Source organism: Arvicanthis niloticus, chromosome X (genome assembly GCF_011762505.2).
Source record: "Arvicanthis niloticus isolate mArvNil1 chromosome X, mArvNil1.pat.X, whole genome shotgun sequence".
Classification (NCBI taxonomy): domain Eukaryota; kingdom Metazoa; phylum Chordata; class Mammalia; order Rodentia; family Muridae; genus Arvicanthis; species Arvicanthis niloticus.
The window spans coordinates 10,418,646-10,434,171 of NC_047679.1; the positions used below are offsets into that span (position 1 = coordinate 10,418,646).

The 15,526-nt window shown below is 40.7% G+C and overlaps 2 protein-coding genes across 2 annotated transcripts in view; both read right to left on the reverse strand.

The window, feature by feature from the left end:
• Xk (X-linked Kx blood group antigen, Kell and VPS13A binding protein) overlaps nucleotides 1-14,693 on the reverse strand; it is a 31,069-nt gene extending 16,376 nt beyond the window's left edge. The window contains exons 1-2 of the mRNA XM_034486326.2: nucleotides 14,308-14,693; nucleotides 6,793-7,055 (exon numbers count right to left, since the gene is read on the reverse strand). Coding sequence (XP_034342217.1) covers nucleotides 6,793-7,055; nucleotides 14,308-14,552 — 508 coding nt within the window. The 5' untranslated portion in view covers nucleotides 14,553-14,693. The remainder of the gene's footprint in view (nucleotides 1-6,792; nucleotides 7,056-14,307) is intronic.
• Nucleotides 5,169-5,762, reverse strand: H2al3 (H2A.L variant histone 3). Its single transcript, XM_034486327.2, has one exon. It carries the CDS (start codon nucleotides 5,611-5,613, stop codon nucleotides 5,284-5,286), a length of 330 nt encoding a protein of 109 aa, XP_034342218.1. The 5' UTR covers nucleotides 5,614-5,762; the 3' UTR covers nucleotides 5,169-5,283.
• Nucleotides 14,694-15,526: the final 833 nt, after the last annotated feature.

Genomic DNA, 15,526 nt, shown 5'->3' on the forward strand with positions numbered 1-15,526 from the left:
AGGCAAAGAGGGGAAGACACAAGACCAACAGAAGCATCATTAAGCTGGTTACTACTCTAGGATACTGCATGCATTCATGTCTGCTGGGGATTCACAGAGATTCATCTAGACTAGACCCTAGTTCTCCATTTGAAGGACAGTCTGAATTCAGCTTTGCCTATTAACTGCCGCCTCCCTTAGTTTAGAACTGATGCAATGAATGTTATCTTCCACATCCCAGCCACCAGTGCCCAAGCTATATTCTCCTGCACAGGTAAAAGCCCTAAGAAAGAAAAGAAATCACTGTAGTATGCACTAGGGTGTGTGCTCATAGTAGGGTACTGGCAACCTGCACTGAATCGTTTACCACAGCTACAAGGATCTGTGTCTCAGGGTATCCAAGAATCTGCCACGATTCACACTTTATCTCTCCAGTCTATCTATCCATTCCCAACTGTACACAGAATGCCCCTAATCCCTAGGGTGCATTTACTTAGATGTCTCAAAAACACCACCATCTAAAAACTGCCATAATATGAGAGAAGTCAGAATACATCGATAGATTTAAAATCTGTGACAACATTTGATGATGGCATCACCATACAATTTTCTGAGCTTTGTTGTGCTTTTGTCAAAGGATGGGGCTAGGATGGCCCTGGCCAAGCTCTAATACACAGGCATCAGTATTTTTACTTTATTGGAACATGTCATCATCAATTGTACTGCCTCCGTCTAAAATAAAATGTGGTCCCTACAGTTATTTGCTGCCATCTCCAGATTCTGGAGCAAGGCATCTTCTGAGACTGTCTAAGGCCCTGCTGCTTACCAGCTCTGAGCTGTATGCTGTCAGGTCACTGTTATAAACAGGGAACACAGTAGATATTCAAGTTTCAATAGTTTTCCCTTCAACAATGTAACAAAACAAAATGATTTCTAATTATACATTTATTTTAGTATTTCTGGTCAACATTCTGGTCAACTAAACTAGCTATATCTGCCATTTCCCTCGTGAATAAATAAATAGCATATATACAGGTAACATGATTTTACCTTTTCTTTTAAAAAGTGCCTTTTAAACACTTTGCAACACAGGAAAAGATGACCATTGAATCGCATGACATAGAATCCCATAAAAGGCAGATCTTGTTGACATGTACACATTATGCAAAGTGAAAGCCTGCCTGGTTTTTCTTCTTGACTTGTACAGATGGATCCAGAGTGCCAACAGGATACTCGTATTTACTAATTTTACACTAACTTTATGTTTCTGTTTGATTTGTGACGAACAGTTTTTTTTTTTTTTTTTTTTTTTTTTTTTTTTTTGAGACAGTCTTACATAACTCATGCTGGCCTCAAACTCACTATGTAGTTATAGACAGTCAAAGTCCTTGATCCTCCTGCCTCCAACTCCTAAGTGCTAGGATTATAGACATATAATACCGTGGCTATTAAATGACTTCCTATGACTAGTAGAGAGAGGTGAGGATTTGACTTTAGGAATTGGGCAGCTTTCTAGCTGTAGCCATAGTTTACATAGAATAGAGTCATTAGGTGAAAGACAACAGAAAATCTAGTCTGTCAGCTTTTTAATTCATTAGTGGATCTTCTAATACATTTAAATTTCAACCTACTAAAAATTTCATGGCATACAGCTATTTAAGATCTTAACTAGGGAGGTTTCTGAGTTTAAAACTATTCAATAGGAGTAGATTTATGAGTTTAATGTAAATAAGCATGTCTTCTCTGATTTGCCAATGTTATACATAATAATACAAACATACATTTTAAGTTACTTAGAAATATTTTCCTAAAACATATATATTCATGGCCAAATGAGCTAGAATTACTCATAACAAATATTTAAGATTATAAAAAGTCTAAATTTATGTTGAAAGAAAAGGAGTTATTGAATTATGATAAGATATTGTAGTCTTTTGATCAGTATTTCTGAGGTTTTTAGAAAACTAAAGATCAAATATTCAGTGTACTTTTTAAAAAGATAATTTCGAAGTAAGATAGGATACTGAAAATGGACTGGTAAACCTAATGCCCACACTACAAATAGGTTCTAGCTTTGGGTCTGTAAATGACTACAATTGTCTCTGCCACGCTGTGAAAGAGACTACGGGATCAACTGGTGTAGGAATGCACTAGGTGTGCCCATGAGACCTACTAAGTCTGATGAAAGAACAGAAACTCATAATTATCCATCACTCTTCTTTTCTTCAGGAACCACAAAAGGCTTCTGAAAAGTTATGTGAATAAAACTATACTAGGAATCTCAAGATAATAAGGCTTTTTTTTTTGAGACAGTTGAACAGCATAGCTCAGGCTGACCTGGCCTTCTGTCTTCCAGACTGGCCTCGAAATTATAGTAATTCTCCTGCTTCATTCAGCCTCCTAAGTGCTAGAAAGATTTCTTAAGGGCAGAAAAGATAATGTGTCTGCCCTAAAGTACAGTGACTGCTGCTCTAGAATGGGAAAAGGGAAGAATGGTAAGTGACAAATTTCACCATCACAGAAAATTGTAAAAGGTCTACAGAAAAAGAATCTAAAAAGAAACACAAATAGGCACTAAAATTCTACCAAACCTGGTGTGTGTGTGTGTGTGTGTGTGTGTGTGTGTGTGTGTGTGTGTAAAGAAAAGAATAGTTATTTGTCATACTACAGGTTAACTTACCAGTGTCTAAACTGCTGAGGTAGCTGACTTCCCCCTCCAGAGCAACAGTTAACAGCCAGTATTTCCTCAGGGAGGGGGAGGATCTTTCATCTTGCTCAACTGCCTATGAGCTACCTATAAGACCTCAGAGAGGGGTCAGGCCTATTGCTCCCTCCATGAGGAGATGGTGATGGCCATCTTGTACAGTTTTTGTATCACAGCTGCTAAGAGTTCAAAACTGCAATGCTATCTTACTATTTTACTGGGTTTATTAGTAAGACAGTCAAAAGACACATTTGGTTATTTTATCAAAACAAACCTTAAAACTGGTTTTATTTCTGTGAAAATGACAGTTTTAGGGGTATAGTAAGTGCTAAAACATTACTTATATTGCTTTTCTATGACATGAAGTTAAAAATGCATGCTATGTTTCATAGTTAAACTTGTCTAAGATTTCCAAAGAAACCTTGAAAAGAAACCATTTGTTCTTTCAACATGTACGAGGCAATGTTAGAGAAATGAACTTTGCTACATCAGTACTGACGAGTCACAGGGGAAAGGTCAAAGCAAAAGAGGTGTTCAGCCTTATCTACATTAATTTTAGTAGAGGAAACCATGTTAACATAAGTATGGTTAGGATTCTTATGTGCAGGTTCTCCAGCTACAGTTCAACCAACTGCAGAGGAGACAGGGACTGTTGAAGATCACATGAAAAGAAAGCAGTACACTAGGACCTGAAACTAAAGAAAGTCTTCTGATTCTGATGGGAAAGCTGACTGGACAGCCCCTGACAAGTTCTGTCCAAGCAGCAGAGGGCTAGGAGCTGACGAAAAGTGAACACTTCAAATGTGGACATTTAGAGGCAGGGACCCAGTGCTAAGTGTGAACAGTTCCTGAGTGTTAGTTATCTCGTGTATGTTTCCTGAAACATTAGGGGCAAAATTTACATATACTACATGAAAACTCTCCAAAACACAGGCTCAGCCTCTGATGACAGGTGGGGCACATATACAATGGCCCTAATAAGCCCATACAGGCCACAGCTAAATTCCAACTTGCCCAGGGTTTGGCAAATATCTTATTTAAGAAATTCCAAACCTGCTCTAGGGACAGATCCTTCACCAGTGACTAAACTCTTCCTCTCTAGATAATAGATAGTGATGGAAAGAGAAAGTGCTGATGCCTATGATTTACTCTGAAGCATACACAAATACATACATAGAGGGATACACAAATGGAGAGACAGGAAGAGAGAGAGATTCAGTGGATGCATGGAGAGATGGGAAGATATATGAAACAAAATGTTAATTGTAGAATTTAGTTTGTGGGTCCTTGAATATGTAAGTCAGTAAGATTTACATTATATGACATATGCAATCACTGAAAACCCAGAGTTTCCTTCTGAGAATGGCTCGGAGTAAGTCCCAGGACAGCCAGGACTGTGTAGAGAGACCTTGTCTCAAAACATAAGTGGAAGGAGAAGAGGAAGAAAGAAAAAAGAAAAGACTATAGAAGCACATATTGTACACAGCATAATAGCACTATGTACCTACTAATCCTTGTGTAAATCTTTTTAGAATGAGGCAGTAATTTTAAAAATTGAAAAGGGAAACCACCTATATTTTCTATTTTGTGTATTTTTATTATTATTCTTTAATCTTTTTCTTTTTTTTTTTTTTTTTTTTTGTTTTACAATCCAGTCATTATCCCCTTCTCGGACTGCCCTCTGATTGTTCCTCATCCCATACCTCCTCCCCTGTCTCTAAGTGGATGTCTCTAACCCCACCCCCACCCTACCCTGCCAACCCTCCCCACTCCCTGGGGCTCCAAATCTCTCAAGGGTTAGGTGCATCTTCTCTGACTGAGGCCAGACCAGGCAGTCCTCTGCTGTATATGTGAGGGGCCTCATATCAGCTGGTGTAGGCTGCCTGGTTGGTGGATCAGTGTCTGAGAGATCTCGGGCTTCCAGGTTAGCTGAGACTGCTGGTCTTTCTATGGGGTTGTCCTCCACAGCGTCTTCCAGCTTTTTCTTTTACTTCTGGTTTCACCATCATTGCTCAGTGCTCTGGGAAGGCTCCTGACCCTTGAACCTCATGTCAAGATTGTACCATACATGGTCTCCCCCACCCCACTACCAACATCTTCTAACCCAAGACCTAACCTCCAAGGAAGCCTTTTCTACCACAGTTCATGTCTTCATTCACCTAGCTCCAGTTAGCATCTCATTGGAAGTCCAATGTGCCTGGGAGGCCAAATTCCTGGCCCCCTAAGGCCTTGTGGGCTCACAGACTACCAGGACAGCTTCTCTGCCCTCTACCTTAGCCAAACCCTCTCACCCCACCAGGTCAACAGTGCTTATACCTCGCCACCTCCTCCCACCAAGACACTGCCCAAATGGTCTCTCTTAGAAATTTCCCCCAGAAATCAAGTTCCCCACATTAACCTTCAAACCCACCATCACCCTCCTGGGTGGTTCATGCCCACCTCTAGCTCAAAAAAGAAAAAAACAAAAGGAATCAGGACCATTGGCTTTGGTTTAGATGCTTTAATAGCATGTTTGGTTAGCTCCCCCAGTTAGTAGGACCCTGGGGCAGCTTGAGGCTGAAGATGTTGTGGATCTCCAGACTCTTGAAACCCAGGCAACATCAGTTCTGATCAGGCTCTGATGAGTCAAATGGGGATTTGGTGCCTTCTTTGAAGAATTGGTGGAGCTGGTCATTGTTCTGTACCACTTGGCACACATGCTCTGGAGCGATGCGCTTCCTGCCATTGTTATGGGCCTCCTCACCAGCCAGGTCAAGGATGTTGGATGTCAGGTACTCAAGAACGCCGGCAAGGAATACAGGCGCAGAAGAGCTTAAGCGCCTAGAAAACTTTCCTTCTCGTAGGAAGCGGTCTACACGGCTAACGGGGAATTGAAGTTCTGCTCTTCTTGAGCGGGATATGTTCGGTCGTCTCTGTCTCTTTCTAGCCATGCTGTCTGTGATGGTTTGGGCTCAGCTGCACCTTACTGTTGGCCTGAGTCTCTTCAAATAACCAACCTTCTTACCCACCCATGTAGTTATCCTTGAGAGGTCTTTCTTACAACATACTTTGTGATGTCACTGGTAGCCACTGAGCCAGAAATGCCCATATTAGGAAACAGCTCACCTTACTGAATATTTTTTTATTTTTTTTTCATTTTCATGTATGTGAATGAATGTTTGCATGTGTTCGTATGTGGACATGCACACAAAGGTCTGAAGCTGGTCCCTAGACTCACCTTTGATCACTCTTCTATCTTATTTACTGATACGAGCTCTCTCAATCCAAGCCAGAGCTCCCCAATCTAGATGGTCTCACTAGCCACCTTGTTCTAGAGAGCCCGCCTTAGCCTCCCACAACTGGAATTACAGGCAGGCCACCAAGCCCACCTGGTTACATCCTCCTCTTACGGTAACTCTTTATTTGATTTTTATAATCTGACAAGTCTATGTGTTCATGGTTTCTTTTTGATATGATGGCACTTTTCTAGATCTTAGACTCTAATATGATAGGCAATGGTTATGTAAATATATTAAAACTATTGAATTTGTTCTATGAATTAGACTGCATTTAAAGAAAGAAATATAGAAGGAAGGAAAAAATGAAGGGAGGAAAGGAAGGAGGGAAGGATGGAGGGAAGGAGGGAGGGAAGGAGGGAGGGAGGGAGGGAGGGAGGAAGGGAGGGAGGGGAGAAAATAACCTTCCAGTTATTCTGTAGCCGGCTTCAATGATTTCTAGGCCAAGGTCACAAAGATGACACAGTTTCACACTTGGAATCAGTACCATGCTATAAGGAAATCTAAACTCTTTCCACATGGAAAAGAGGTGAGAATCCAAGAACATGTCAGTAAATCAGTCTTCAATGATTTAAAGCTCCCACCTATTTGAGCCCCTCAGCTAGTCTACACTAGAGTATGTGAACTTTTCCTACTGAGCTCTGGCCAAACTACAGATGTATAAGCCTCCTCCGTCCAAAAAAGTGTTGCTATTTTAACTCACTAGGATTTTAGGTTAGCAAACGGAGCATAGACTCAGAACAAATGAACATATAAACTGAAAAATTGTTTTGCTTCTCTGTTTGAACCCTAAATATAAGCAGAATTTTTTAACAAAAAAGCATGCATACATACATCTTCCAGTAGTGATGTTCTGCTCCAAGACAGTTATATACAGTTGTAGGGTCAGTTGCGGGGCAGAGCCAAGGAAAGCCTGTATCACTGATGCCCGGCTGAATGCAGAACGGTGGGTAAACAGCTTGCCTTCTGCCTGGCCGACCTCTTTCTCGACCTCCTCTGAAAGACCATCTTTTGGTATCTGTCGTTTCTTAGTGATGCTCACATAAGGTTCTTCATTCTGGTTGGACTGACAGTAGATGCAAAAGACTTCACAACACCTAGAAACAAATCAATGAGTCACAGTCATTAATGACGGGCAGAATTCTGTCCTTTCTCCCTGTCATCCTGTTTTCACTTAGCCCAATTCTCTTGCCTGGCTATTATAAATCTCTCCAAATCATTCATTCACAGGATCAGTTCGAAAGAATTGGTTTCTCCAAGCCCTCCAGTAGACCAGTAAGAACTGAGAATCAAGCAAAGGTGACACTGAAAGCTACCGAAGCTAAGAAAACTAGAGAATGGGAAGTACCGCATACTCCAGAGACTCTCAAAAATGCTTGGTTTTCTTCTGGAAAACCACGTTGCATTAACTGTGCAACTGTAGGCAAAACACTTACATGAACTTTTTCCCTCAATCATAAAACAGAGAAAATACCTTGTCCTCCTGCTGTGAAAGAGAACTAACAGAACAGGGTATAATGCTGTTTGTGTGTAAATGTTCCACAGTTCCACATAAAACAAACACCACAAACCACCCTAGTTTAATGTGTGTGTGTGTGTGTGTGTGTGTGTGTGTGTGTGTGTGTGTGTATGCAGGCTCAGCACTCTCTAGAGTCTGGAGTCTAGAAGCTGCAGCAGAATGATTGTCAAGCGTTCAAGGCCAGTATGGGCTACATGATAAATTCCAGATGAGCTGCAGATGAGCCTGGGCTACAGTAAGGGGCTGCAGGGGATCAGGAACATGAATAAAGTTGGATACATGTACAGCACAGAGTTGCTTGTCATTTAGAATTTCACTGGACGACCACAACATATTACCTATTTCTTAGCCCTAATAAGCCCATACAGGCCACAGCTAAATTCCAACTTGCCCAAGGTTTGGCAAATATCTTATTTAAGAAATTCCAAACCTGCTTTAGGGACAGATCCTTCACCAGTGACTAAACTCTTCCTCTCTAGATAATAGATAGTGATGGAAAGAGAAAGTGCTGATGCCTATGATTTACTCTGAAGCATACACAAATACATACATAGAAGGATACACAAATGGAGAGACAGGAAGAGAGAGATTCAGTGGATGCATGGAGAGATGGAAAGATATATGAAACAAAATGTTAATTGTAGAATTTAGTTTGTGGGTCCTTGAGTATGTAAGTCAGTAAGATTTTTTTTCTGTGTGTTTGAAAACTTGCATAATGAAGTGGTGGGAAAAACAAATTTTTTTCCCAAGAGCTAGAAGAATGCTCATAGCCTTGGGTTTTAACACTGAAAGGCTTTTATGCCCTGAAACAGGCATTTTCATAACAATCTTACAATGCTGCTAGAGTTTATGGCTTCATCAGCTTTATTGAATATTGCTAACTTTATATATCATCTGGAAGTATCTATGACAACCTAAGTACATTTGTCATTTGAAATAGTAAAGCCCTTGATGTACAAAAAGAAATATAACCTTTCTGGTGAGCACAAAGGATAGATTTCATAATTCTTACCTTTCTTCACTTGTTTCTTGGGAGGTGTGTGGTTTGTGAGAGGAGTCTGTCTACTCCCTCCCTTGTAACATATATATAATCAAATATGTTTTCATATAGTGCATCAAGACATGGCAGTGTAGTAGGCTACTTTGTTCTGAAGAAAATGATAATACTTTTTAGTTCATGAATTCAATCCCATCTCCTCCAAAATGTAAAGCTTTAGCTGACCACTGAACACCCCTGAATACTGTTGGACCATTGAAAGAAGCAAAGTATAGAAGACAGAATAACATGGTCATGGTATTTATTCTCAAAGAGGTGATGCTAGCAAGCGTACTTTACTAAGAGTTCTTTCAGAGGGGTTTACTCTCTAGATGCAGTAACAGGGGCATAAGCAGAATAAGTATAATGTGTATCGAAACATTATTTATGTTGTACTTTTGGTTCACATGATAGTTCCTGATATACCAGCTCACAAAGAAATCTTACTAAAAGAATTTAAACCAGCATCATTTGTAATAGCAAAAGAATGGGATTATTTTAGAGGTCCTCAAAATGTAACAGTAATTAAATATATCAAAACACATACACTCAAATACTATTAAAACTGAGAGCTGAGAAAAGCAGAAGACTTTTGGGTTTGTGAAATGGTTTGGTGAGTCAAGGTGTTTGCTGCTTAACTAAACCTGAGCACTTGAGTTTAATACTTGAGTCTCACATGGTGAAGAGAGGACTGACTCTCCCAAGTTGTCCTCTGACCTCCACACAAGCACCAAGACATGTGTACATGCACACAATCAATCAATCAATCAATCAAAATTTTTAAAATTAAATAATTAAGCTTAATAATACAGTCTCCTTAGCATGTGTTAGGCCCTAGGTTCAATCCTCAACACGCTTAACTAATTAAAATAAAAATGAATATGCATTTATTATATTTTATAAAATAGTTTATCATATTTGATAAGGGGAGCAAATTATAAGAGAAAATTTACACATATAAATGTATACAATATATATATACAGTAGAATGACAGAACGGAATTACACTGATTCAAAAGTGCCAATTATTAAATAAAATTTGTATACCTAACTTATTAAACAACTAGTATGTTGGCTAGACTTGATAGGGATAAATATATTCTGGGAATTAGCAAACCCTTGAAATCCAAGCTCATTTTCCCTGACAGTTTACAATCATAACCATATGTGTGTGTGTGTGTGTGTATATATATATATATATATATATATATATATATATATATATGCAAGTATATACAACAAAATCATTGAGAATTATTCCCTTTAGGCAGTTGAGTTAAAGGTCTTATTTTCTTCACTGTGCAAATATTTTCTGTTTCTCTGTTATTTTAACAAATATTCTTTACTTGTGCTATAAAAGTCAAACTTTTTAGAACTTTTAAGACCAACATAAACAACTAAACTGGTAAAGCATGCTAACAGCTGCTGAATTAAACGAATGAAGAACATAAGGGTTTATAGAGTAATGCAATTCTATTGATGCCTGAGGGGACTACGTAAAACAGAGATCATTTGTAGAATTTTTAAATGAAGGGTCAGAGATCAACCATCCAAATGAAAAAAGTTTCCAGGAACAAAACAAAACAAAATTAATGGCACAGGTAGCCCTGAAGGTGGAGCTTCTCATAATCCATTGCTTTTCTTAAGTGATACATTTGTCTCTTTCTCCTCCCTTTAAGACAGGGTCTCTCTATGTAGCCCCTACCTGGCCCTGACCTCAGTATGTAGACCAGGGTGGCTTTAACCTCACAGAGATCTGCCTATCTCTTGAGTGCTGAGATTAAAGGTATGTGCCACCACACCTGGAATATCTTAACATAGCTTTATACTTCATATCCTATACATTTGTGAACCATCCCAAGACCTCTTCTTACTAGTAATTAAGAAAATTAAGAAACAAACTACTACTGTTCTCTTGAAATTCTGCCAAGACTTATCCAATTATTCCAATTTTGTTGAGACTTTATTTTCATTGTTGATTCTCTGCAAGAGCTACTTGACTAAAATCACCCAAGGTAAGGGCTAAGCATGTAGCTCAGTGATAGAGGATCAGCATCTTTCATAAAAATTAGTCAAGGTAGTTCTTCAGTATCATGTATTCCTTGGCTCAGGAAGTTTTGTGCAATGTATATACAGGTAAGTATTTCAGATTCTACAGGCCTCTGCTCAACTCTGTCCCTGTGCTGTTAAAAGGAGTGGTCTATAAAGGAATGACTACAGTTGTGACCCAATAAAGCTTTATTTACAGAAAATTTGGCCAGAGGAACTTTGTCTGTAGACCCCATAATGATCCCTGCTGAAGAGAATTAGTAATTTGACCCAACTTGTTTTTTACTTGGTTTCATTATCAAACATAATATAACTCAACTGTCAACCATAACAGCAATTTGTTCCCTAGCTGAAACCAGGCATGTTGATGACAGCACAAGTAACTTGAGGTACCAAGGGCCCGAATGAAAATACTTTTTCCAAAGAAATACTATGGTTTCCAATCAGCCACCTTATGTTCATGTGAGACACACGCCCTGAGAAGCTGTACTAGAGAAGGATGCTGGTTAAATAGAAAACATTGTGAAACTTTTGACAAGCCACTTGCTTAATCTCCTGGACTGTAGAAATAAGACCATGCCAGTTAGCTCACAGGGTTTTACTGTGGATGAAATTAAATAATGTGTGTACTTAATTTTACAAATGTGGACTGTCATTATTTTAAATTAAAGTTCCCTATAGAGAAATGCTATGTATTACTTTGAAATAGTCTATAACAATTTTAGACTGTTTAACCTACTTATTAATATAGCTAGTGTTTTACCTCTCATTTTGTTTGCTGAATTGTGCTAGTAATAAAAATGAAGGGATTTCTTGAAGTTGTCAGTCATTAATATTTATTCCTCTTAATTAATTTATAAAAAGTTAACATAACTAGAACAACAAAAGGGAAATGGAGGATAAAAAATAATCTCCCTTCTGTTTTTCCAGAATATCTAGTATAACTTATAGTAAGATTTTTTTTCCCTTCAAATTAGAAACAAAGGTAATTCAAGACACTATGCAAAGTTCATATTTAAACCCAGGCTTATGTAGAAAAAAACATAGAAACTATAGCTATACTTTTAAACATAATACTAAAATCATAGTAAATAATGAAATAAGAAGTTCTACCTATGCCTTCCTGAAGGAAAGAAGGCGCAGAAGTGAGTTCATAGTTTTAGCCCACAATCATCAGTGGAAGGTATTGTAGGCCTCCATTTCCCAATACATAGGGCTTCAAGCATATTTTTAGGCAAGTGTTATATGTGGTCAACTGTTGTCTATCACTTTAATTGGGTCATCATATTGTATGAACTCAAAAACAGCATCTACCTAAAAGTGGAAGTTTGGCTAACTGGAATAGAAGTAAACTGTCCCCCCAAACCTTAAAAAATTACTAAGAACCATTGCTAAGGGATAAAAGTGAGAAGCATTGTGATTCTCTTGTTTGTGGGGATAATTTGACCTTTCAGAAGAGTTGATGAATTAAGAGTTCAAATTAGAGCCAGTCAGTAGGAAGAAACCCCTCCAAGGTTCCTTCTGAATCCTGTAAACAACAACAACAACAAAAAAACCAAAAAACAAAACAAACAAAAAACAAACAAACAAACAAACAAAAAAAACCCAAAATGTTGTTTTCCCTTTCATTTGGAAGCTAAAGGTCTTGAAAATACATTTTTGTGTATGTTAAGTTCAACAACCATGGGTCCTGTACTTTCTTGACATAAATTAACTGTATTAGAATGGGAGACTTCTTTCCTTAATGAAGTTTTTAAAAAATTACTGTGATAACTGAAGGATACCAAAGAGTTTATAATAAAGGAGAAAATTGTATTTATTCACTTTAGGAGAAAAAGCTACAGTCACAGTCCGCCACTTGGTAATGCTGTCCTTAACCTCTTAGTATATTTCCTATTTCTCTACACTCTGATTTGTAGCTGCTGTGCTGTTTTTACATGTAATATTCTATTAACTTTGTTTTGAGCGACTCTTAACGTTAAGAGACGCTTCTAATGACAGCAGTGATAGAGGATGCTTACTTACCTGGTTATTTTGGTTGTTTAATGTTGCCCACAAATGATCGAGCATTTAAAACTTTAAAGAGGGAACTGCTGATAAAATGTACTACTGCACACTCTACTTTCTTTTACGGCGCACAGGGAACACGATGAACCTAATTACATTTTGAAAGAAAGCCTTAGGACAGGTTCCAGATCCTCATTTGCCCTGTGTATGAAATGGTGACAGAAACTGAGGGAGCCTGTAGCCAGTGGAGGTACGCAAGGCCCAGGCCCAACCTCAAGCACCAAAATAATAAACATACAAAGGAAGGCGTCAATCAGCTAAGGCATGGAGGTATGAACCAAACCACTTAGCACAAGGAACTTTTGAGAATTCTCAGTTCCCCAAGTCACCCCACCCAAATTGAGTTTCCTTCCCACAGATGACAGTGAATGATGAGTGCCTTGTCAAATCCCTTACTGAGCAGGGACACTAGCAGGATCACAGGGCTCCACTAAGGTCAAGGGTTCTCTACCAGCTAATTAATTACAAGGCTTCGTAAGTAGCCCTCAGCCCTTGTTTTCTGATTGTCCCCTGAGTGTCAGGCCTTCTGCAGCAGTTCCTTCTCACTATTGTCAGCATCCTTTCTAGGATTCCCTGGCTCTTCAAGAATGGGAAACCTGTTTACCAAGTTTGCCATAACTGTTGAACAGCAAGCAAGTCAGAACAGTAAGCTAGAAAGGTTGTGTTTAAAATGGCATCAAAAGTTTGAGTACTGTGAATGTTTTTTTTTAAATCTGAATATAAACTTTTACTTTTGCTTTTCCTATAATAAGATGAAAAATATGAAAGCAATACATTTAAACCCCCTTTGTGTTCCGAGATTAAGGTCAAGCCTGTTTCATCAGTGTGGATTTCTCCTTGCTTTGCGTTTATGAAGATTAATTCCCAGGGCTACGGATGGAGCGTGGTAGTAGAGCATTTACCTAGCCTGTACTGGGACCCGGATTCCATCCACAGCACCACAAACAGCAATAACAACAAAAATATTTTTTTCCAGAAATGGTATTGACAGTTTTTCTTACAAAGCACGTTCCTGACTTCAAGACACCTTGTGTACCAGATTTCATGACTATGTTTAAAACCGGGCACAATCAGCAGACATCTCTGGTATGTGTCTTCACTCTAGACAACTTTTGTCACACCAAGAGAAAAGTGGAGTACATGGACTTCTAGACTTCAGTAGATGAACTAAGTAAATTATCACAAAACACTTAGAATAGTGTCTCGTACCGTTAAGTGCCACATGCTTAATAAACTAAATTAAACGACCCACAAGGGCTCTGACTTGAACGGCGCTTAGAGTAACTTCCAAACGTTTGTACCACGACCACCCAAGCCAATCCTACGGAAGTCCACTTGACCACGGAGAAAGCCACATATTTTCAGGAGACCCAAAAAAGGGCAAAAACTGCTACTCTCTTGGGTCAAACTGAAGTAAACAGTATATGATGTATATGTATATGTATATGTATATGATGGCTCCCGAAATCCGGAGCATCTCAGTTTTAGTGACACGCTAGGATCCAGTCTCATTTCCAAGATTGGAATGGTGAGGCTTGGGAAGGCAGGGCGGGTCAGCCCTGGTTTGAGCCACCTGTCTGTCCCTTTCAGGCAAGGCCCCTCCTTCAGCTGAGACAGGAGAGGATGGGGGCAGCCAGGGGACAGGGGCCTAACGGTCGCCTGTGGGTTCGACACGTACCTGTACAGGGGCCCAAGCTGGAGCAGGTGCATGAGCAGCGACAGTGGGCGATCGCGGCTGAGGTCGCGGTGGACGAAGAGGAGCGTGAATTGCACCAGGGCGCAGGGCATCAAGGAGAAGAGCAGCGTCAGCACCTGCCACATGCGGTCCCCTCCGGAGCGGTAGGTGCTGCTCAGGTAGAGCGCCGCCGCCGTCTCCGCCACGAACAGGAACACGGACGCTAACACCGAGGCCGGGAATTTCATCTCCGCGCCTCAGGGACTCGCCCGGCCGGCGGCGGGCGGGTGGTGGTGGCGGCGGCGACGGAGGCAGCGGTGGCGGTTGCCCGGGCGGCTCGCGCGCGGCGGCACAGCGGGCTGAGGGCACGCGGGCCCCGGCGCGCGCGGCAGCCCGGCCTGGGGGCAACCGAAACAGAGGGGCGGGGCGGGCAGCGTGGCCCCGCTCGGACACGCCCACGCGCACCGTGCGCAGCCGCCGGCGCGCGCCACACCGCTCGCGGGTGTCGCCTCAGAGACTGTTCCGGGCGGGCCGCGAACCCGCAGCTTTGGATGCCCCGGCCCCGGCCCCGGGCCCTCCGCCCGCTGGTGCAAAGTCTCCTAGGAAGCCGCCAACCGAACTGCAGCCTCTGGGTCCTAGAGTCCGTTTGGTTCCGGGGCCGTGTTGGGAGCCCGGTGGCAGTCAATTCAATAAACAGCAACCAGTAGAAACCAGAACTGGGGGTGGGGGGAGTCTGAGCTCCGGATCCACTGAGTGTTTACTGGGCGGAAGAAAAGCCTGATGAAAAAGTTCAGCTTGTCCTGCTGTTCCAAAATAGCCAGAGCCACCGAGATGCTTTTCAAAGAGCAAATGTATTGTCATGCACTCAACATACTGGGAACTGTGGTTAACCTTTCACTGAAACTTCTTGAACATGTCCTCTGTCTTTCTAGTCCAGACTGGAAAGGAGCATCAAAGGAGTTGTGGGAGGCAAAGTTTTCTCTCCCAAATAAAACTACTTATAGAATATATTGCTGTATTACTATGACTAACTCCAGACAGGTCAAAGACCAGAGCCTAATAAGGAAACAGTTTTCTAGCCCAGCGCACACCTCTGTTGACGTGCCAACCCTCTGACTAACACAATTTTTTCACTCACTGTTTATTTAAAAGGTTTTAATACAATATATTCTGAATATATTCTTTCCCCTATCCCACTCCTCCCAGATCCTTCTCGCCTTCC

Coding starts and splice junctions, on each gene's coding strand:
- H2al3 (XM_034486327.2), bottom strand. CDS start 5,613: ATGGCTAGAAAGAGACAGAGACGACCGAACATATCCCGCTCAAGAAGA.